The sequence below is a fragment of the Mixophyes fleayi genome, chromosome 9 (genome assembly GCF_038048845.1).
Source record: "Mixophyes fleayi isolate aMixFle1 chromosome 9, aMixFle1.hap1, whole genome shotgun sequence".
NCBI classification, from domain to species: domain Eukaryota; kingdom Metazoa; phylum Chordata; class Amphibia; order Anura; family Limnodynastidae; genus Mixophyes; species Mixophyes fleayi.
In genome coordinates, this window is record NC_134410.1 from 59,680,045 (window position 1) to 59,702,494 (window position 22,450).

Genomic DNA, 22,450 nt, shown 5'->3' on the forward strand with positions numbered 1-22,450 from the left:
TTACAGTTGTCCATGTTGGTTTGGTTTACAGGACAAAGCAATAAAATGGTATTGCTGGGAGCTTATGTCTATGGAGTACATTTCACTCTAAAAAGGATACATTTTAAGCAGAGTGATATAATAACACAGAATATACTTGATATCAGTATCTAACAATCAACCTTTCACGTTACTATATGTATAATCCCATGTATATAATACTGCATAAAAACATAGTATGAACAGTCCCTGGTAATGTCATCACTCTTACATTCATTTAAAAACACTTGTGTTAAATAGCCCTTACTGCAGAGTATTTGAAGTTACCTTAGGACCTCAGTGACCTGTCTAAAATTAGAAGGAATGAGTGAAAAGGCGCTGCACATACCCCCCGTGTTTGCGTTGATGATGATTTGAGCATTCAATACAAACACTCTAGTTTAAGGAATAAAATATTTTACTAATGTAGATTATAAGGTTGAAATAGCTACTACATAACACTGCTTGGGGGCTTCCTATGGTTGTATATTGCCTGCTTGTCTAATTTAGGAGCACATAACCCTTATTTTGTGACATTGTCACTTAATAGGTTGTGCCAAATGGAATTTTGAACCAACCACAAAACATGTAGGAGGTATGTAACTGGCTATTGTAGCATACAACATTCTATGCTGCTGAAACAACCGATACATGGCAAATGTGACAAAAAGGTGCCGTTACCCACAGCAACCAATCAAGTGCTGCCTTTCACTTCCCAAACTATTAGAAAAAAGAGGATTTTTATACTTATGATAAATCCCTTTTTCCGATTCCATCTGGAGAACACTGCTACCATGGGGTTGTAGTTAGGGAGTGTAGAGTTGGCACTTAACTAGTTATTTTGTGGCTGATGATAGACTCCACCCCTCTGCAACCCGCTGTAGCTAGTCAGTGTAATTCTAAATCCCTCAAGAAAGGGGAGTTGAACAACCAAGAAGCAAAAAGCAGAAGAGCAGAAGGGAGGGAACGCAGTGTCCCCAGATAGTATCAGAGAAAGGAAATTATTGTAAAAGCAAAAATCCTCTTTTCTCCTTCATCCTCTCTGGCGATCACTGCTACCATGGGGACGTACAAAAGCAGCCCCCTTAAGGGAGGGACCATCCTGGAAGCCCAGCTCGTAGTACGCTACGGCCAAAGCTAGCCTCTGAGGATGCAAACCCACTGAACTGATAACATTTGGTGAATGTGTGGACCGAGGACCATGTAGTCGTCCGACATAGCTGTTCAGCCAAGGCCCTGGTGCACGCAGCCCAGGTGGCCCCCACAGACCTGGTGGAGTAATGGGGGTAAGCACAGTCCGGTTGGCCTTAAGATATGCCAGTTTTATTGTAAAGGTAAGCCATCTAACAATGGTTTGCTTGGAAGCAGGACAGCCTCTTTTTTAGGAATTGATCAGGACAAAAAGAGAATCCGTACGGCGGATACTCAAAGTTTTTTGGACATAAATATGTTATGTCCTGATCATATCCAAATATTGTAAGGCGTAACCCACTATTTCCTGATTAATGTGAAATCCGGAAACTACTTTCGGTTGAAAAGAAGGGACAGTCCGAAGCACCGCCCTATCGTCATGGAAGATCAAGAAAGGTTCTCTGCAGGAAAGAGTCCCAAGCTCTGACACTCGTCTAGCCAACACTATGGTCAGCAGGAACGCCACCTTCCATGTCAGGAATCTATGGTCTGCTGACTGTAAGTTTTCAAAGGGAAGTTACTGTAGCACAGAAAGTACCAAATTCAGGGGGTACTGAATGTGCAGGACCCCCTGCAAAAAGGTACGGACTTCCGGAAGGTTTGCCAGACGCCTCTGGAAGAAGATGAAAAGGGCAGAGACTTGGACATTTAAAGGATCCCAGGTGGAGCCCTGCATCAAGACCCCTTTGAAGAAAACCCTGCAGCCAGGGCAAATGAAAATCATTTGTATGGTGTGCCCGGTCCTCACACCATTTAATGTAGATGTGCCAGATTCTATGGTAAATTTGGGCTGAGACTGGCTTTCTATTATTATTATTATCACCATTTATTTATATAGCGCCACTAATTCCGCAGTGCTGTACAGAGAACTCACATCAGTCCCTGCCCCATTGGGGCTTACAGTCTAAATTCCCTAACACACAGACAGGGACAGACACACAGACTAGGGTCAATTTGTTAGCAGTCGCGTTTCCAATTTTGAATGCCTGGAATGAATACGGCCGACAGAGATGGTTCGAACTGTTATGCCCAAGAAAATATCTGTACTGATATGAACATTGTCCTTAGACTCTTTATCCCACACTGTTTGTTGACATATTGACAAGGGCGTGGCATTATCCGCTTGTAGAGGTACCAGGGATCCCTGAATGAGGAACTGAGCCCCTTTGAGAGCCATCAACATGGCTTTCAACTCCAGGACATTTATTTGGTGTTACGCTGACAGTCAGTACACAAACTCACAGAACTAATTGGCGGAGGTCTTCACCTTCAGCAGCCGCCTTTCCCATAGAGCTTAATACGCTCACCGGTACTCAGAGGCCACCAGGACTTATCTCCAGATGTATTGTGAGTTTGTGATACCAAACCGTAGCGGCAGGCCAGAAGGCAGCGTAGATGGCAGCGAATGGTCAGACGAAATCCGAGGTCAGGGGTCACTAGCAAGCAGGATAATCAGGAAACACGCCAAAGGTCAGGGTCACAAGCAATATAGCGGGGTCCAAGGCACAGGCAAAACGAATTAGGGTCACAGGCAAAATCCAAGGTACAGGCAGGGGTCATACACAGCAAAACAATCCAGAAGGTATATACCAACAGCACAGGAGCAGCTAGCAAGCAGTAAATTGGAAGCTTTAACCGGCAGGGAGGCTAAGCCCTCCCTGCCTTATATACTGAGACTATCCAATCAGGGCTTAGCCCTGTAATCATCACCAGGCCCCAGATAAATAATTAATTAGGGATTTAATCAGCCCACAGGCTGTGCAGCACTAGCGCACGCGCCCAGCTGCTGAGTGTTGCTGGTGCGTGCTAAAGGAGCGCTCGGCGTCCGGCCGTTGCCCTGGCAACGGTCGGGCCAAGTACAGGAAGTGATGTCCCGGTCGTCATAGCGACGGCTGGGACGCAGGTGAGAGTCGCGGCGGCTGGGCACCGCCATGGCTCGTAGCTTTCCTGTGTCAACCAAAGACCCTGAAGGTGCAAATGTAGCACCACTGCACCCCAGCCCTTTAGACTGGCATCCGTTATGATGAATCCAGGAGCAGGGGGCAAAGGATCTGCCCATGATTAGGTGTTCTTAAATCTTCTTCCACCTGTGAGATAAGCGAGCCTCCCTCTAGGGACAATAGTATCCTCTGGAGCTCCAAGTGAAGAGTTGAACCAGACCACTTCTTTAGGCGATCGGCCTGGAAGGATCTCGAGTGAAACTTCCGTAGGAGATGGTCTCGAACTTCGAGACAATCTTGCCAAGTAACTTCATGCAAAGGAGCATATAAAAGGTCTGTGACTGTCTAGGAGTTTGGTCACTAGGTCCTGTACCGAGATAACCTTGTCCTGTGGATGGAATATTTTCTGCCTTTTGGTATCCATAATGAGACCTAAGAAAATCATCCTTTGGCCTGGTATTAACTTAAATTTCTGCACATTTATAATCCAACCGTGAAGCTGCAGGGTCTCTATGGTGAGGTGTACATGATGACGCAGAAGCTGATCTGAGGAGGCTGAGATCAGCAAGTCATCGAGGTAGGGTACTATGCTCACCCCCATAGAGCGGAGACGGGCAGCCATTACTACCATGATTTTTGTAAATACTCTGGGCACTGTGGCAAGGCGCTGAATTGGTAAATCGGCCGCTCCTACTGTGAAGCGGAGCAATGGCCGATGCCCCTCCCAGATGGGTACATGAAAATGTGTCCCGAATATCTATGGACGCCAGAAATTCTCCCCCCTCCAATCCATTTATCACTGAACGAAGAGACTCCATCCAAAATCTGTCTACTCTCAGGTGTTGATTTAGAGTCTTTGGGTCTGATTCATTAAGGAACTTAGGCAAGAATTTTAGTAGGTTTTCTGGACAAAACCATGTTGCAATGGGGTGTGTCACGGCTATGAATAATTATGTATCCCCAGCCTCTACTTAGATGGTGATAGTAGAGGGTGGTGGAGACAGGACACAGTGGAATTGAAGTTCTTAACTTGAGAGCATCACAGGGAACAATAACACAAACAATGGTAGTAGTGTTGCAACTTGATATATTGATAGAAGATACAACAGCATTAATAATAAAATACAATCGTAATCACAGATGTACTTCAGTTGGTAACCAATGGCAACAGCATGCAAAAATAGACAATATAACAGTTCAACGCTAGATGGTAAGTAGAACACTTGGATCCCACACAAAACACACAGCAGATGAAGGTGAACCACTGACACAGCTAGAAGTCCGATGAGAATAGTATGTAGACTTGGCTGATCCAAACGTATATTATGATTCACTTAGCAGGTGGTTATAGGTATCACAATAGTTCATATAGCGGAACAAAGAACGTTATATGCTATCCAGGAACTTGGGTAAGCAGGAAGGTGTTGCCTAGAAGTACAGCGTGATAACGAAATCCAAACTGAGCGTAGAACTACAGGTCACAGAAGATCCGGTTAACAGGTAAGCGAGAGTTCATCATAATTAGACGACAGCTGGTAATGCACACAACTTGAATTGAAGTAGAGGCTCCCGGCTTAGCAGTATATTCATATTAACAGTCCAGCAATAATAATCAGCAGAATAATAATAGCCGTGCCAGACATAGAACCACAGATGACAAGAGAACTTGATTGTAGTGCAACATAGCATACCGCAACATAGGCAGCCGAGTAGAATAGTACTGGAGCCAATCAACATGAGCGCAGGTGTAGCAGACAACTCACGAATAGTTCTGTGTGCAGATGAATGACAACACGTAACTTCAGCTTGTAGATGAATCACGAACTGGCATACAGCGGAGCCGATGGAGAGCAATGATGACAGGTAACTTTGGCAACCAATAGTATCCAGAAGATAGGCAAAAGATCAGATATGCAGCCAGAACCCACAGCAGTGTGAGTAACACGAAGATCAGGCAACAAGTCCATGATTACGGGAGCTTGAAATAGTCCTCTAGGACCAATAGGCTTCAGAAGGAGGTCCCAATCAACATAACGAGAAACACCTATGGACAGGTAGAGACTCTGAAGCGAAAGCAAGCACCAACATAGTTCTTAAAGGACAAGTCACAATGCCAGCACCTAGCTATGGCACCGGCGTGTGACAGGATGTAAATTAGTTTATTATTTTGCACATAAGTTAGTACTGTCTGTTTTTTCATATAGCACACAAATATCAACTTTAAATTTCAGTGTACAAATAAGCTATCAAGTATTTGTGTGCTATATGAAAAAACAGACAGTATTCAACTTATGTGCAAAATAATAAACTAATTTACACCCCTTGCATTGTAACATGGTTTTGTCCAGAAAACTTAAAGTTGAAATTTCTTGCCCAAGTTACTTAATGAATCAGGTCTTTTAAGTTTAATATGGGAAGGAAGGAGCCATATGGCTTGGAGACCAGAAAAATATTTGAATAGAATCCCTGACATCTCTGGTTCTCTGGGACCGGGCAGATTACTCTCACGGAAAGAAGAAAATCTACGCAATCCTGTTTTGGTCGAGGGGCAAGGAAGTTGCAAAAAAACGATGAGGGGCCTGATTTAAAAGATTTATAATATATCCCCGTGCCGTGATCCCCTGAATTCAGGGATCTGGAGGGGATTTTATCCACTGTCCTGTGAACAGTCACACACACACCCCCCACTCCCGCAAGGAGGGTGTGAGTCAGACTGACGGTTTTCTCGGGAGTCAGGCAGGGCGCCTGCTGGCAGATGAGGACCTTCCTCTATGGGAGTGACCTCTAAATCCAGAAGACCTACCTCTGCTTGTCTGACCTCAAAAGGCGGAGTCCCACCGAAAGGGCTGGCAAAAAGAGCTGGGGTTCGAGGTTTTAGCACATGAACGGGAAGGAAGGTGCTCTTCCCTCCTGTAGCTTGACAAATAATGTTATCTAATTCCGGTCCAAAAAGTACCGAGCCCGTATAATGGAGGGTTTCCAAGGATCTTTTAGATTCCACATCTGCTTCCCAAGACTGAAGCCAAAGAGTTCTTCTAGCTGTCACCGCAGAAGCCGACACTGAAGATGACATAGATGCCGCATTCTGCGCTGCATCATACAGGTACCCTGATGCCTCCTTCAGGTGTAAAGCCAGGGGTAGGAGGACCAAATCCTGCAATCCCTCAGCATGGGACTAAAGGAAGCCACGGCAGCTACATAAATGGATTTCAAGAATCCTTCCACCTACCGATCAGTGACATCCTGAAGATCTGCCAGAACTGGAATCGTAGTCATGCCCCCGGTGCGTCCACCCTACGAACATGGTCCCAGCGTGCGAGATCCTCTGGCTGTAATGGGTACAGGGATATAAATTTCTGTGGAACGACTATTTTGCGACCGGGCTGTGTCCAGGCCGATTCTGCAATCTCCCTTAATTCCAATGAAGAGGGAAAACAAACTGTGGGTCTATTAACCTTTTTGAATATCCCTTGGTTCACTGTTCTGGGCTCTTTTATGTCCAGAAGGTCTAAGGTGTGCTTTACTGTCAAAACCAGGTCCTCAATGCCCTGGTTTCTGTTTGAGTCATCCAGGTCCAAGACCTGTGGCTGTAAATCTGATTCATCCAGAAGTTCCCCGTCCTCTTCTGATGATCTCTCAGAGTCAGAGGCCGAGAGGAGAGGAGAGGATGGTTCACTTTGTGTCTCTTGTTTCTAGTGGTCTTGGGTTTTCTAAAAACTGATTTAATCTGTCTATTCCGCTAACTAAAGCACTAGACCAGGCCGGTTTCCGCTGGGGAAGGCCTGAGGGAGTTAACGAGGATGGGAGGCCACTTGGACCGAAAACTGCACTCTCATCTTGTTGGGGCAGTATTGCCGACTAGGTTACCCCTACTAATGAGGTAGAGGGGAGTTCTCCCACTGAGATCTCTCCCGGGCGGCTCAAAAGCTGCACCAGTGTAGCCACTGACTGTTGCAAAGACACGGCCCACACCGGTTCCTCCGCCACTATCGGAGCAATAACCTGGGACTGCGCGGTCAGGGGCCCCACCTCACAGCCCATATAGAGCGCTCCTGGGTCCTGTTGTGCCGTTGATAATTTTATATTTAGAGAATTATAAAATTTGTCTCTAGGTGTTTTCCCTTTATCAGACAGATTTTACTAAATGGGTAACAGTACAGATATTAGACAGTACAGTATACAATCACACAAGGCAGAGGGTGAAACCTAAGAATACAACTGATCTCTGACAAAGTCACCTGTTGTCTCAGAATTTTAAAGAGAAAACAACAATACATGTATCAACATCACAATATTCCCTATAGTACACAATATACTTCCTCTTTGCATACAATGTAGCAAGTACAATGTGAGATAGAAGGGCAAAAGAAGATACTTAGCTTCTTGCTAACACTAGCAGACAATAGGGAGTCCAACAGCAGCCAACGTGTGTTTGGTTTGACTGCAAAGGTTCCTCCGTCCTCAGCAATGCTTTGTTGCCACCAGAAGAAACCAACATGCTGATAGAGGCAGGGGGAGCTCTATAATAACTCATCCCTATCTGTAGCCTTGTTCTTCTTAATTCTTAAGTAGTTGATCTGCGGTGCTTTCAGAATTAAGTGCACAGACAGTAGTATTCATTCTCTCCCCCTTTCTTAACATGCTCCGATCCCCCCCTTTTTTACAAGAGGGGGGCTTGGAAGATCCCAAGATGGTGCTTGCAAGCACAATGAATTTTGGCGCTCTATGCCCTACAGAGCAGCGCCAGGAATCAGAAAGATGTGACTGCGTACTCTGCGCCAACTGTCAACATCTGGACACACTGAGTTCCGGCGCTCTATGCCTGACAGAGCAGCGCCATCCCTCAGAATAATGTGACCGCAGGCCTTTGCCCGACAACACCTGCAGGTGAGAGAGACATGCAGCCAATGAATAGTGTGCTGCTCCTGCACCGATAAAATAGCTATAATATAAAAGAAAAAAACTACCAGCTAAACAAAAGTAAGCCCAACTCCTTGGACACTTAGACTACAATGACTAGCTACAGGGGTTTGCAGAGGAAGGGAGCCTGTCAGCAGCCACAAATTAACTAGTTAAGTGCCTACTCCACACTCCCCAACTACAACCCCACGGTAGCAGTGTCCCCTAGATTGGATGAAGGAAATTAAATTATACTTCAATTTAATTGGTTAGTATGGGTTACAATATGATATAGCAGTTTAGTTTTGCTGGAAAACCAGTATTTCTGCAAATGAACAAATACTGCAGCAATCCACAATAGTGGTTCTGAATGGTGGACACAGGTGGCTAAAGTTGGCCACACATGCTGTGTTAATACTGTGATATCGGCAAATTGTAGTAGTGTGTGTGGCCTAATGAGTGTGATGGTGGAGAAACTAAATCAATTTGATAATTTTTGGCCATACCTGAACATCTAGCCAAAAGATGAACACTGACGACCTATGTTTGTGCTGAATTTGAGAACCTGTGCTTCGAAGTAAATAATGGAGGGATATAGTATTTATTTATAGAAAATCTCAACAGAGGATATATTTAGCGACAATCTAAAAGGATAATACGAATCAGGTGGTGCAATGAATCTGTAAAGGTCCAGCATTTACCCAGGGTGCAACACTATCAAGGAACATGTATTTCTTTACTAAGAAATAACTTATTCATGGGTCACAGCCAATATATTGTCTGTTGGTAAATTTTATTTATTAGGAGCTTAAACAGAATATGTATGATTGCTGCTGCAAAGATAAGCCAGAGATAGGTTTCAACTCATTTATAGCGAATATATATATATAGATGAATGTTCCCTCTATGCAATAACTTCCAGTTCCAGTCTGCGTTTGAAATGTAATGTAAAATTAATCAGATTAGCCTTTAATTATTTTCTACAAATTAATACATTTACTTCTTTCATATAAATATTTTTTACATAAAGTGTATAAATAAATGCTAATGAATATAGCAGTTACTATGTACAATATTATTTGTGAGAACAGATAATTTTAGGATATTAACATATTTACATCTAACTTATGCAAACCAGATTTTCACACATTGTTTAACAATATCCTGAATTCACATTAGGAGACGATAATTCTTATTTAATTATTTGCAGCTTAGGAAACAGATTGCTTCCCACATATGTAAAAAGGCGAGTAGAAAACATGAGCATGTATTGCTTTTGGTACTCAAAGAATCATCCAATGACTTAAGCCATGAAAATTTGTTTGGGCTAAATGTTACATATTATCTGCAGTGAATTCCCTGTGTATTGGAGTTTAAACGGAACCTCTCACCAAGAGTAAATAATTAATTGTTTTATAGGAGTTATCCATCTGCTTTTTTGTGGAATGTCCATGGCATTTTTTTTTTGTATTTCAAAAAGGAATTCCCTATTATAGCACAGAGGAGTGTACAAATCATCCTCAGGAACCGAGACCAAAAGGAAAACAAATAATCTAACATATATTGAGTTTAGTAAAGTGGTACCCTCTTCAGGACAACCCACTTCATTATGTCCTTGCAATCCATTACCTGATGCCATGCCAACAGCGGACCATATTGCATATGACAAAACAGCCACTAAAGTGTGTGACACATGGGAGTCTTAACCGCACTTAACTCATCCGCCGCTGTCATATCCCGGCTACCTGGGTCTCTCCTGGTTGCCTGCAGCATTCCTGTCAATCACATCTCCGTTGGTAAACAAACACATACTGTTTGTTCTGCTGCATGGACGTGGCCATTTTGGATGCAGTTAGGTGATCATTCCAGACCAACCAGATTCAGCAGCTGTGATCACATGACCTGTGCAGCCAATAGTTGTTTGGGACACCCTATTTAAACCTGCTGCTGAGATCTATTCATTGCCAGAACAACACACTTTTCTCCTAAGGATAGTTCTTGGCCCCAGGTTCCAGTTGTTCCCTGTGCTTACAAAGTGATCCTCTTCAGTATACATCCTGCTTTACCAACTATATATCACTTTGCAAGTATCCTACATTCTAAAGAGCATATCTTCTTCCAAGCATCCTGCATTATCTGGAGTTTATCAGTCTGCAAGTACTTTGCACTTTCAAGCTGCTCATCTTCCTGAAATATTATACATTCAGCGAGTGCTCACCTCAGTAAGAGCTTTGCACCATCCAGTATCTATTCTGCAGTACCAGTCGCTTTACCGGTATCACCTGTTCTGTTGCTATGGCTGGTTCTGAGTCTCTAGGGCTTATTTCCAGTTCCGTGTATCTGTGTGTGGGTTTCAGGTCTGCGCCTCCCACGCAGTTCTGAGTTCGCATTTCCGTGTCACGGTTCTGAGTTCCTAGTCCCTGTCTCCAGTTTGCTCTGTTCTGAATTTCCGTGTGTTTCCTATCTGAGTTCTTATTTGTGGGTTCCAGTCTCGTGTGCCTGGCCACAGGAGTCGGGATTGAGTTCCCACAAACAGTTCCAGTCAGGTATAACACCAGATTCCAGTCCAGTACTCAGGCACAGACTCCGGTCCTTATACTCCTTTACTGCTTGTGCTACTCTGAGGACTCTACAGGAGCGGAAATATCAGCCAGGCCATAAGCTCTGTTTCAGTCCTGCTCCAGCTAGGCCCAATGGTCCCAAATTGGATCGAGAAATACAGATGACTATGACAAAGTGGGAAAAGGACATTACCCATTTTGCCTATCGGTGTGGAAAAATCTTAATGAGGGGTGTTTCCACAGGGGTATGTACTAGAGTGCTAACAAAAAAAGCAAATTTGGTGTAACCTATAGTACCCAATCAGTGGTCCAGTCCAAGTTAGACAGTGAAAACAAATATCTGATTGGGATGGCACACTCTAGTAAACAGCTCCACTGTGACTTAATGATGTGGTTCCACTTCAACATATAATGGTTGTTTAGTAATGTTTAAGCTTAGTACACAAACAAATGTGGACACTTTTTTATTTTTCTTTTACCAAACTAGCCACAAATCTTTGTGTGTGTGGGCCCAAAGGTTGAACAATCTTAATAAACAGAACATAGAACGGAATTATGGGGTAACCCTGAACAATCTATTTTACCTCCATAATGCATCATATATAAAAACAAAAATGATTTAAGGTTAAGTGATCATTCCAGTTCTTTGCAAAGGGTGATAATTTAAACTTTACATTAAAATTAAGAGGAGGGCTAGTTGTGGCTGGTTTTGCCTTTGCTTGAATGTAAACTCTGTTCACATCTAAAAATCATTCACAAGTTACTCACTGCTTGCCGATATATTTCTACAGCTGAAGTCACTAATTGTATCAATAAAGTGTCCTAGAAAACTAGTGGTAGAAATAAAATAATTATGCTCTTCACCAAAGTTTAGAACGTTAGTAAGTAGGGATCCTGGTTATGTCTTCTTTACACTGGTATATAGTCTCTGCCAGATGGTACTGGACTCATCAGAGGGTTTAGGCAGAGATTGGTGTATTTCTCCAATACAAGTGACCAGGTTCTGTAAAGACAAAGCAAATGTAGTATTAGTACATCTCAGAATAAAATCACAAAGCAAATGGTAATAAAAGCAATAGACAATGCAAACCACAATAATCCAATATATATAGCAGAATAATTCCACTAAGGTTTTATTTTAAAACAAAATGTGATATTCCTTAATATACTGTCTAACCGGTTTCACCTTCAAACATCATCTGCTCTGACACACATACTAATATATGGCTTACAAAAATAATTCAATAAGTTTTACTCTGTAAATTAGATTTATGCTTGCTCGTTCCATGACCTCACTCTCCCAGCTGTCAAGCTACACAACTAAGAATGTCAATCAAGGTAAAGCACTGCATTTGCGGTGTCAATATTTTATATATACACAAATAAAACTTTACTTGGCTGTAAGTGTACTCTTCAATTTTCTTGTCCAGCAAATCAGTTTCCAGTTTAGTTTTCCTCATCCTAACGAATTGGTATAGAGCCAGCTCTGCCTGCCTATTGCGGCAGTCAGGACAGGAGGCAGGTTCATGCATCTCAATCTGCATCGCCTGGAAAGAAATGTTAAAGGGACTACATCATAAGTAATACATCTTTAAGCCTCTCCCTGAAAAGAATAATAATGTTAATATGTGATATCTCAAAACTGGTAATGTTTCTTCCAGCATTCTGTAGTACCATGTTTGAGGGAAAGAAATGGGCAAGTAGCTGCATTACTGTTTATGGACAGATGGATGGTACACTGAATACACACTATTTGCACTGTAAACTTGTGCCTCTAAATATGTATAATTATGTATAACTTGGATTTGTTGGTCCCAGGATCTCATCCTGTTACCTGAATCAAAGAACCAGCTTGCTACTATTCATGATCAGAGCACACAGCAAGCTATCTGTAGCACTTCAACAGTTTATGGACAAGCTTCTATAGAGCTATATTGAAGTGCAGTGGACAATCTGTGCCCTCTGGTGGCAAGAGCTGGCACTCGAAATCAGGTAACATGGGGGTGACTCAACTATTTTCATTAGGTGGGGGCAATATTGCTATGTTTATAGTGGACAACCCCTTTTATATACAACAGGGATATATATGAAAACAGTTTGCCAATTATGTTGCTCTCAGTAACAGAGTTTAGTATGGCACAATAGCTATAATGCAGCATGCACAGAAAATGTCAAATTCCTCTGCATGTGAAAAGGAAGTGTGGCTCAAAAAAAATGCATTCATTAAAACTAAGTAGCATTTGCAACAAAAAAGCTATTGCTAGTTAGATACTTTTCAAAGGTAAAGAGCAAAGTGCAACTTGGAGAACATTTATGAAACCTGCCAGTGCACTTTTTTGTGTGTGTTTTCTTAATAAATTGAGACATTATTGTCCAGTAAGTTTCTGATGCTCTGTTTTTGCAGAGTTTGTCTGTGCACAATTTTAAAATGTACCCCATTATATTTATATAGTGACACTTCAACTTACAAAGAGGTTATCAACTGGTAACCTGAGGATATATAAAGCGGTCTATGCTATTGTACCTGCTTCATGGTTTCCTTGATATTTTGTAGTTGTAATCTGTTCATCAGCTCATGGGGGACATGACACAATGGATGTACGCCCGTTGATCCTCTGGGACTTGTTGCTGGATGACGTCTGCCTTGCTTGCGTGCTTTTGCTGGTTGGCACATTTGCTGTATCTTTATGGAGCAATAAGACTGCAGTGCATTATTCACTGCAGGCTCTTCATGAGCAACTGCAATAGTAAATAATAGTCTCAGTATCTGGAGCAGATAAAGCTATCATACAACTTCAGAAGGATGACAGGTGACCAGTCACCGATTGACAGCTTAATTCCAAGGACCTGGCCATGATTTGTTCAATATCACTGAGTTTCAAACTGGTACTGCAAGTTGCTGGAGGCACTTGAGACATGGGAGCATGTTATACACTTTATATACAAACATTAGGAAGTGTTTCCACTGGCAGCTAAGGTGAGCTGTGATATGAACTACCAGCTGTTACAGACTTAATTTAATAAAATAAATAATAATAAAAAAAGGCCTTAACCTTCTGCAAACACTTGGAGGCCAATGAATGCCCCTATGCAGTCCTTAAATAATAATTGCATATCTAAAACCTTTTAAAAGATAAAGAGAAATTGTTATTCCATTATATTAACAATTAACGCCTTAATGCACCCAGCTTAATCCTACTTTTAGAAAGCTGCTTTAATTATGCAGCTGAATGTATTAAGCATGATCATCTTCAGTTTTATGCAAAAACAATTAAGAGGTAATCAAGGCTGCATCTAAGTGTATAAAACAATAAGACAAAGCCCCAAGGGATGACGGTGAAAGTATCAGGAAAGCCTGAAATAAACAGATGCTTATTGCACTTGGAAATTGAAGATTACCCGGGTAATTGATTTAGCTTCAATTTAACTCAGCGTTTTAAAAGAAAACTGAAACAAAGCCATTTAAGTGAAGGGCTAAAATCTATCCCTATAGGGTTGGAGAAGTCAACCATGCCCTATGACCTATATGTGTTCCTTAAATTATTAAAAAAACGTTATTAGAATATACATGACAAGTGTTGAATGAATACATTTAAGCATATAGATCACAGCTATAGATTTGTACTTTTGTTTACATGGCGAATACCAAAGATAAAGATTGTACTGGGTAACATCCAATCAACCATGGCTGTATGAAATACCATTGTGTGTATATAGACACTGGGAGCTTGGTTATGAAATGTTGTACTTTATTGGGATTACTGAAAACACATTAAATATGACTACTAAACCCCAAATATAAATTTATAAGGACTGTACAGTAGGTACTCTTGGGCACTGTACACATTAGAGCTGAAACACAATGCCTCTTAATAACAAAAGTCTTGCATTTTGTCCGTTCTTTTAACAGATCATTCAAATGGTGTTCTTAAAGCCTCTTTGCATGTACGGGCTAAATTTATTAAACGGCAGGTTTAAAAGAGTGGAGATGTTGCCTATAGCAACCAGATTCTAGCTGTGATTTATTTAGTGCATTCTACAAAATGACAGCTAGAATATGATTGGTTGCTATAGGCAACATCTCCACTTTTTCAAACCCGCAGTTTAGTAAATATACCCCTTAGTGTACTAAGTGTCAACATCCATGACTACTGCAAGCAACACTGAAAATTAATGCAGAGCAAAGTGAGCGCTTGTCAGTAAATGTGTGTGTACTGGTTCATTCTCTTACATTATTTGTTGTACTATCAGTGTTAAAACACATTTGGCAAGCTCTAAATAGGCTATTGGGGGCTGACTTCAATGTACCTTATTGTCAGATAAATATAGTGAAAACTGGTATGTACAACCTTGATTTCGACAGCTGGTATATATTGCTAGTATTAAAAAAACAATTACACATAAAAATACAGATGGTGCAAGTCTCTGACAAACCAAACTGGTTCAATCTGCAGTAGGTAGTATAAAATGTCCTATATAATATTATTGATGAGACAAAATCAGAATCCATTTGAACAAACCAATATTACAAAGACCTGAGCAATTATTGAAGATTTACAACCCATTCAGGTATGTGCTCCTACCCACATGTGACCTTGTTTAGTACGAAATGCCTGTAGCATGTAATAAATCTGCAGATCTCTCAGTACATAGCGTGAGTGTGAGCTCCATGTCCTTGTGTATCTTGACGACATCCTTTCAAACATCTGGCTAAAAGGTCAATTTAATCAGGAGTTCCCTCTGTAGTGTTTTCTTTCTGCATACATACATATGTAACCACAGGGCATCCACAATAACGGTTATACTCACCGGTTTCAAACAGACGTCTAGATGAATTAGTCTTCCCTTCAACAAGAATCTTTATCCATTTCTCGAGCAAGCCCTTTTCTACAATGAGTACACAAAGTCATATAGCAGGATATTTGGGCATATCTTATTCTGTAATATCTAACTGACAGACTCATCTGTTTACTAGAAGACAATTTCCAAGTGTACAAGTTATTCAGTAAATTAGAAATGTGAATTTATTTTCACCTGGTTACTTGGCAAGGAGTCAATAACTCCAACTTGTTATAAACTAACAATGAAACAAGAATGACATTTAAATTCACACTACCCAGGCTGTCATGAAATCACAAAGATTTCCGCTTCTGATCCTGATCTGATCCTCTTGCAGAAATCACACGAATCATTTAAAAATGGTGAAAAGAAATGCCATGTCTATCTGGGAGAGCAGTTTTAAAATGTATTTGTGTGTATTGTTTTTAATTAAGCATCAACACTTTCTATTATTGGAAACAATAATAAGAAAGCTCTGCAAGGCATTGCATGATTTTTACTTGCACCAAAAAAAATTAAAAGAGTTATATTATATGAACATTGTTTTATGTAGAGGTGGTTTGACACAAATCTTCCAACACCAATTTGACAGCGGCCCTGGCATCATGACCTTGTATCTAACATTTGGATTCTGCTTTTGCTATGGAAAAACCACACAATGCAAAAGAAAGATCTGCTGTGTGCATACGCTATTCGTTCTGAAAATACCAGGTAAGTATTGTCTCATTATATCAGTGTAGTTATTTCATAGCATTGTTCTTTTGCCGTGTATGGATTATATTTTGTTGTAGCTTGCCAGAACAAGAATGATGGCAGTCTTCGCTCTCACTAGTAAATGGTTCAAAAATCACCATTCTCAGATAAACCGTAGCACTAATGTAAAAATAAATTATATTTACAGACTAGTATTTTTCTTTCAGCTGTCGGACCATAAAACATCTTTATGGAAGTTTTGTCTAAAATGGCAGCCAGAGGTTTCCGTGGTTGGTGGCGACTGACCTCCACTTACATTCAGTATTCAGCAATGCAGAAGTATAAAGTTAATGTTTTAGCTATGTTTAAGCTATAATGAAAATATTGAATCCTTTAGAAGTTGAAGCTTCAAAGTACCTGGGTCATTCCACTCACATTTCACAGCTTCAGACAGGCTGTTAACGGTCTCTGATAATGACGTCTGATGAAGGTCACGTTGGAATGACAAAGATTCAAATGAATCACTTTCATAGTTCCTGCTAGATTCATCTGTAATGGATTCAAATGAATCACTTCCATAGTTCCTGCTAGATTCATGTGTACTGGACTGAAATAAATCCCTTTCATATTTTACACTAGCATCATCTGTAATGGATTCAAATGAATTGGTGGAATAGCTTGATGTGCTGCTTGCAGACCTGCTCTGTGCCAGCGGTTCCTCAGAAACTGGGCTCTCTAGCTTGCTGGGGGGCTGCTCCATCACAGCTCTGCAAAATAATATATGCTGGGTTATTATAGCACAAAAACTCAAGGACAAGTACTTGCTAAACTCTGCATTTACTGTTTTTTGTTTATTTATTTATTTTAAATAAAGCTACAAATAATTGCAGCCCCTTCAGTTGGATCCAGGGCAGAGACCCAGATTGCTTTTGGGGAGGCAGAGAATGTAGGCGAGGTGACAGTTGGGGTGAGAAGCCATTTAGTAGCAGATAAAGACAGTGCTGTGGTAGCAAGACAGAGAGACTGTCAGCAAGTCTAGCAAGCACTGGTCTCATTAGCTAAGGTGAGAGAGGGAAATCTGGGAGATTATAAATCCCAGCAGCCTGATCGTTTATCAACAACTACGGTACATGTGTGTCATAGGCAGTCATAGTGTAAAGCCACTTGGGGTGCAGTGCCACAGGAACGGACAACTGCCAGACACAGCGACCTGAGGGACCTCAATCAAAGTGACAAGCAAGAAAGCTGTCATTGTCTCTATTGCTTGAACTATCTTCTAGGCGCATATAAGCTACTCTCAGTTGACATACACCCACAATCCAGCCCGCTTGGCACATGACAATACAAACACGTTCAGCACTACATTAGCCTGCCTTGTCCGTAGAGACTAAATTTAAGTTACAAGCAGATCTATCAGATATTTTCTGTTCAGAGACTGAAACTGTTCCAAGTTTTATCCACTGCTTAAAGTGCCACAGAGAATATTAAGGGTTTACACTGCTCTTTTTCAAAGACTACAAGAAACCCTGGTTACAACTAGCAAAGACCAACACCAATACCAACAATTAATAATGTTACACACTGTTAGTTAGAACGCTGTTGCATAGCTAGAATTGTGTTTGTATTGTTTAGTGAGATGTACACTTATCATTAATCTTTGACTTGCATGCATCAGCGGTGGAGCGAGAAGTGTCATTCTTATACAAATGATATACTGTAGAAATGATTGGTACCATCAGGTGCTTGATTAAGCAATCTCTTTAATAATTATTATTTACACCCTATTCTCAATTATTATTTACAATTATCTGCATAGTGCTACTGTCTTTTGCCACTTGCATTTCTATCATCAATTACCAGCTTCCCCTTTAATAAATGTGCCACGGTGGGTATTATATATTAGCGCCTTTGAGTGTGGTTCTATAAGTGAGGCTTGGTGATAGGTACAAGGGGTCTCCAGAGCTGACCCCTGGCAGGAGTATCCTTTCTGCATCCTATAAGCAACCGCAGAGATTCAGGTGGAAACAATGTACTAGAGATAAAGTGGGGCCACACACACCTAAAGTTCCACATTTATCATCACCGCTTCCCTGCTGAATGAGTGTGCAGAAGGTGTGTTACACAGATAAATTGCCTGGGCACTATGCCTGAAGCTGGGACCTTGGTACCTTGGTCTAGCAAAACATAACCTCATACTTGCCAACTCTCCCGGAAAGTCTGGGAGACTCCCAAAATTCGGGTCAGTCTCCCGGGCTCCCACGAGAGCTGGCATTTCTCCCGCATTCCGGAATTAGCTTGTTAAAATGACGCGATTCACAGAGAATCGCGTCATTTTGGCCCCGCCCCCGCGACAAAACGTCATTTTACTCGTTGAGGAGGGGCCAAAATGACGCAATTCGAGGCGCCCTGCCCCCTCCCGCCCATTAGTCACGCCCCTCTCCCGGACGTCGCCTACTGAAAGTAGGCAAGTATGCATAACCTAAATATCATAAACAATGATACTGCAGCAGCAAAGTAGTTCTTATATACTGCTAAATGATCATTAGAGTCTTAAAACAAACTAGAGAAAGTTTTTGAGTTTGTTGCTGGTAAGAACTTAAACTTACCTAAAGCTTTATACATTGCTTTGGGGAGAAATAATAATAAGAAATGCTCTGTCATACATAACATGACAGAAAATCATAATCAAACACTTTACACTGCCTAATATTCTACAGTTATTTGCCTTGTGTGTACTACAGCACAAGCACAATCATAAAAAGATAAAGCACTACGGAGAATAATTTACAAGATCTTCATTTATCCTGTGAATTACCCAATGAAGACACACAGCAAAGCAGAGGAATTTAATCATTCTACTAATTGACTTTTTTCTCATTTATGAGAACAGAAACGGAGGCAAATCTAATGTTTCAAGAACAAGAAAATAACAGTTTATAAGAGATGGAGAGGAGTCCTCACTCGTACCTGTCTAGTTTCCAAAAAACAATACAAGATAATACTGACTGTATTCTAGCTGATGAGAAATTAAAATGTGTACAATACTTTTGGAAGCAGAGAGGAGAGGTTTTTGTAATGTATGTATGGCACATAAAGCAGTGGTTATCCACCTTCAGATGACTAATGTACTGACTTTTATATACCCTGCAATATTTACCAAATACATTGTTTTTTCTCTCTAGCTTCCTTCGGTATTTTAGCTATGCATTTACATCATCAAGCAGAATTGCTTGTTATCTAGAAACAGTTATAACCTATGCAAAAAGTCCAGCAAAGCTTCTCTGGCTCCTGCAGGCTCCCATTATCAGCATGTTGTCAGTAGACCAGAAGTTGCTGGTCTTAAAAAAGAATGCGTCAGCAAGAGACAGGAGAGTCCAACGATGCCACTGCAATCTCCTCACTCTTGCCAGGAGCCAGCACAAGCATAAAACCTTCGGAGGAATTGGTGATAGCCTGAACACGGAGCCCCATGCTCGTAACTTTTTGGCATTGGAAAATTCAGTTTTGGGTGGAGTTAGTTTTTAAAAGGCTACTCTATAACACAGGCTTTTGTTGTGTTTTCCATGTGCTTTTTCCAATAAAATATAATTGCCCAATAATGTATGAGAAATAGGTTGTGCCTCATTTTAAACGCTGTGTGAGAACGGCTTCGGCATAGTTCAAACAGCTTTTTCCTGCAGTGCTACATACATGCTTTATGTTCTGTTAGATGAAAATAAATTAATTTCATCATTTATTCAAAGAGATAGACAGTTTACTGCAACACTTGAGATGGTCTGAGAATATTGCTACAGTTTGAAATTCAGAAAAGCCTGTGACAAACTGCTCTGAACGCACTGGTTGTGAAGGGGTTTGATATGCTCTTATGAAGCCAAGTTCTGGCACAATAATAACTCCACACTGTGCTCACTAATAAGCTTTACAAAGGTCATAAGAATCAGGGATTAACATTAATCAATCAATCTGATAGCCCATGCTGTACCATGAAAATGAACGAAAAATACAATAGATTTAAAAATACACATGAAACGTTGTAGCCTAAAAATATTTTTATGACTAATGGTTGTCTTGGTGATATCTAATAAGCACATGTGAAATGCCCCCTATAAAAAATGTAAAGAATGAATAAAAGATATAATCTGGCACTAGGGCAAAATGAATGAATGGAACAAGGGCGAGACTCTGATCTATGTTGGTATCCAATTTTTAATCTCTTAGCAAATGGGAAGAGACAAATGCAGGAGGCTCTATATCTTTGGGCAAAGTAATGAAGATAAAATTGCAATTTCGATTGTCAACAAACAGTGAACTATTCCAATGGTTCTTATGGGGTGTACCACGGTTAAATAATCTCAGTTTTAATGTGACAAAGTTCTAACACTAACTACTAAGTTACTAGAAGCCCTGACCTAAGAGCAGGGAAAAATCCCTGGTTACAAATACATAGTCTAACAGTGTCTATGAGCATTTTTTTTCATTTCTTTTGCCAAAACCAGATTGTTTGAAGATGTTCAGAAGGTTGTCCCGGGGACAACCTTCTGATCAGGTGATGAGGGTTGTGTTTTTATTTCTACATTTCTCTGGCACACTACAGGTCCCACCGCGTTCCTCAAGTGCCATAAAACCATGGGTTTGCTGGTGTTTGTAGTACTTGCAAGCTCAACCCCCTAATGGTGGATTGGGCATGCTGGGACCTGTAGTGCACCCCAGACAAAATTCTGAATTATAGGTATTAGTACTGGGCTGGTTATTCCTGTTGAGATCGTATTTTTTGTGGGTCTGATCCCCATAGGGAATTCATTACCCTTATCCATGCTGCAGGTTTCCCTGCTAGAGAGCATCTACATAGCCCAGTACTGGTAAGTGGTACCTGGCAATTGCTGTGGGCTTTTCATCACCCGAATTTGCTAATATCTTTATTTATCCATCAACATCAGCGTGGATCTTCTACCAGAGGGAAAACAGTCGCAGCATATATGTCTCCTAAGAAGCGCCTGCTTCATCCTCAGCAAACCTAGTAAGGTACATGAAACACCCTCACTGCCCCTTCCCTCACCCATCTCTACACAGAGGTGTAATATACCTTTCTGTCTGCTTGCAGTACGGAAAAGCACATCTTGCTTTTAGTCACCCCCAGAACTAATCATGTAGTCATTAAATATCGTGAAACAACTTATATCTACAAATAATAAAACTATTTATGCAGCCTATACAGATAACTTAATTTTCCTAATACAAAAGAGCGCATCGCAGGAGGACAAAAGAAGCAGAATATATAAATACCCTGAGAACGGTCCTGTGGTCACTGTACATACTTACCCCACTAACTGGTACACCACCATCTGCCCTCCAGTAACACCGCCACCGTCTCCCTGGTTACACGGTGCACCACAAAACAAGTCCGGAGTACACAGGCACATGTGATTCTAGTTCCTCTTGTGAAAGTGCCCTAAGAAGAAGCAAGTAAAGCTGTTGAGTGTTTCTATAGTCCATTGGCACCTATGATCTCCTTCTATTTTAATTAAGATTGCTTGATGTCTTATTGACTTCGATCTTTGATGTTCTTCATGTATTTTTCAATTGTTTATTTAATGTTTAATGTTTTCACAGTACATACAAGTTGAAGCATAATAATGACAATCTCTCTCTCTAACGGCACTAACATAGTTGTCACGTTTTAGTACCATTTCAAGCCTGAACGGAACGCCTGCTGAAGTCATCTCTTATTTTAAATGCTCTCATTTAATAAGTGCTATAAGAATTAATGTATAAAGTAACAGAAGAGCACTCATTTTCTCTATTGACAGTAATTAAACTAAATTATCTGAGATGTTCCCAGAAATGTCTGTTCCAAGCAATGTATGCGCCCAGGACTACTTTCTTACTTTATTTACTGAATGATTATTTAGACCAGTGGTGACTAAAGCTGGGTACACACTACAGAATTTTCCACCAACTTTTTATGCCGAGCGATTTTACATGCGATCGATGGTCCGATCACTCGGTCCATGGACTGCATACACACTTGCCTTGTTTAGGACGATAAAGGGAAGAGTGGACGTCCCTTCAGCGACTTTTTACAGCCATGTTGTCGTGAGCAATCACTGTAATTTCGTACTCAATGTTGTGGATCGGTCAGAATATTATTAACGGTACGACCAACCAAATGAGGCGACAATCGTCCACTTGGGCAGACTTTCGACCATCGTGTCACAACTAGAGATGGTCACTGACCCCCGTGTTTTGGTTTTGGATTCGGTTTTGGATCTGGATTACCGTCGTGTTTTGGTTTTGGTTTTGCAAAACCGC

The 22,450-nt window shown here is 41.1% G+C and overlaps 1 protein-coding gene across 1 annotated transcript; it reads right to left on the reverse strand.

Moving 5' to 3' along the window:
- Positions 1–8,634: 8,634 nt before the first annotated feature.
- C9H8orf48 (chromosome 9 C8orf48 homolog) lies at positions 8,635–21,532 on the reverse strand. The gene is made up of 6 exons (XM_075184395.1): positions 21,461–21,532; positions 16,559–16,908; positions 15,419–15,496; positions 13,134–13,348; positions 12,004–12,156; positions 8,635–11,612 (listed from the first exon to the last, which is right to left on the reverse strand). The coding sequence occupies exons 1-6, from the start codon at positions 21,481–21,483 to the stop codon at positions 11,508–11,510; spliced, it is 924 nt and encodes a 307-aa protein (XP_075040496.1). The 5' UTR covers positions 21,484–21,532; the 3' UTR covers positions 8,635–11,507.
- Positions 21,533–22,450: the final 918 nt, after the last annotated feature.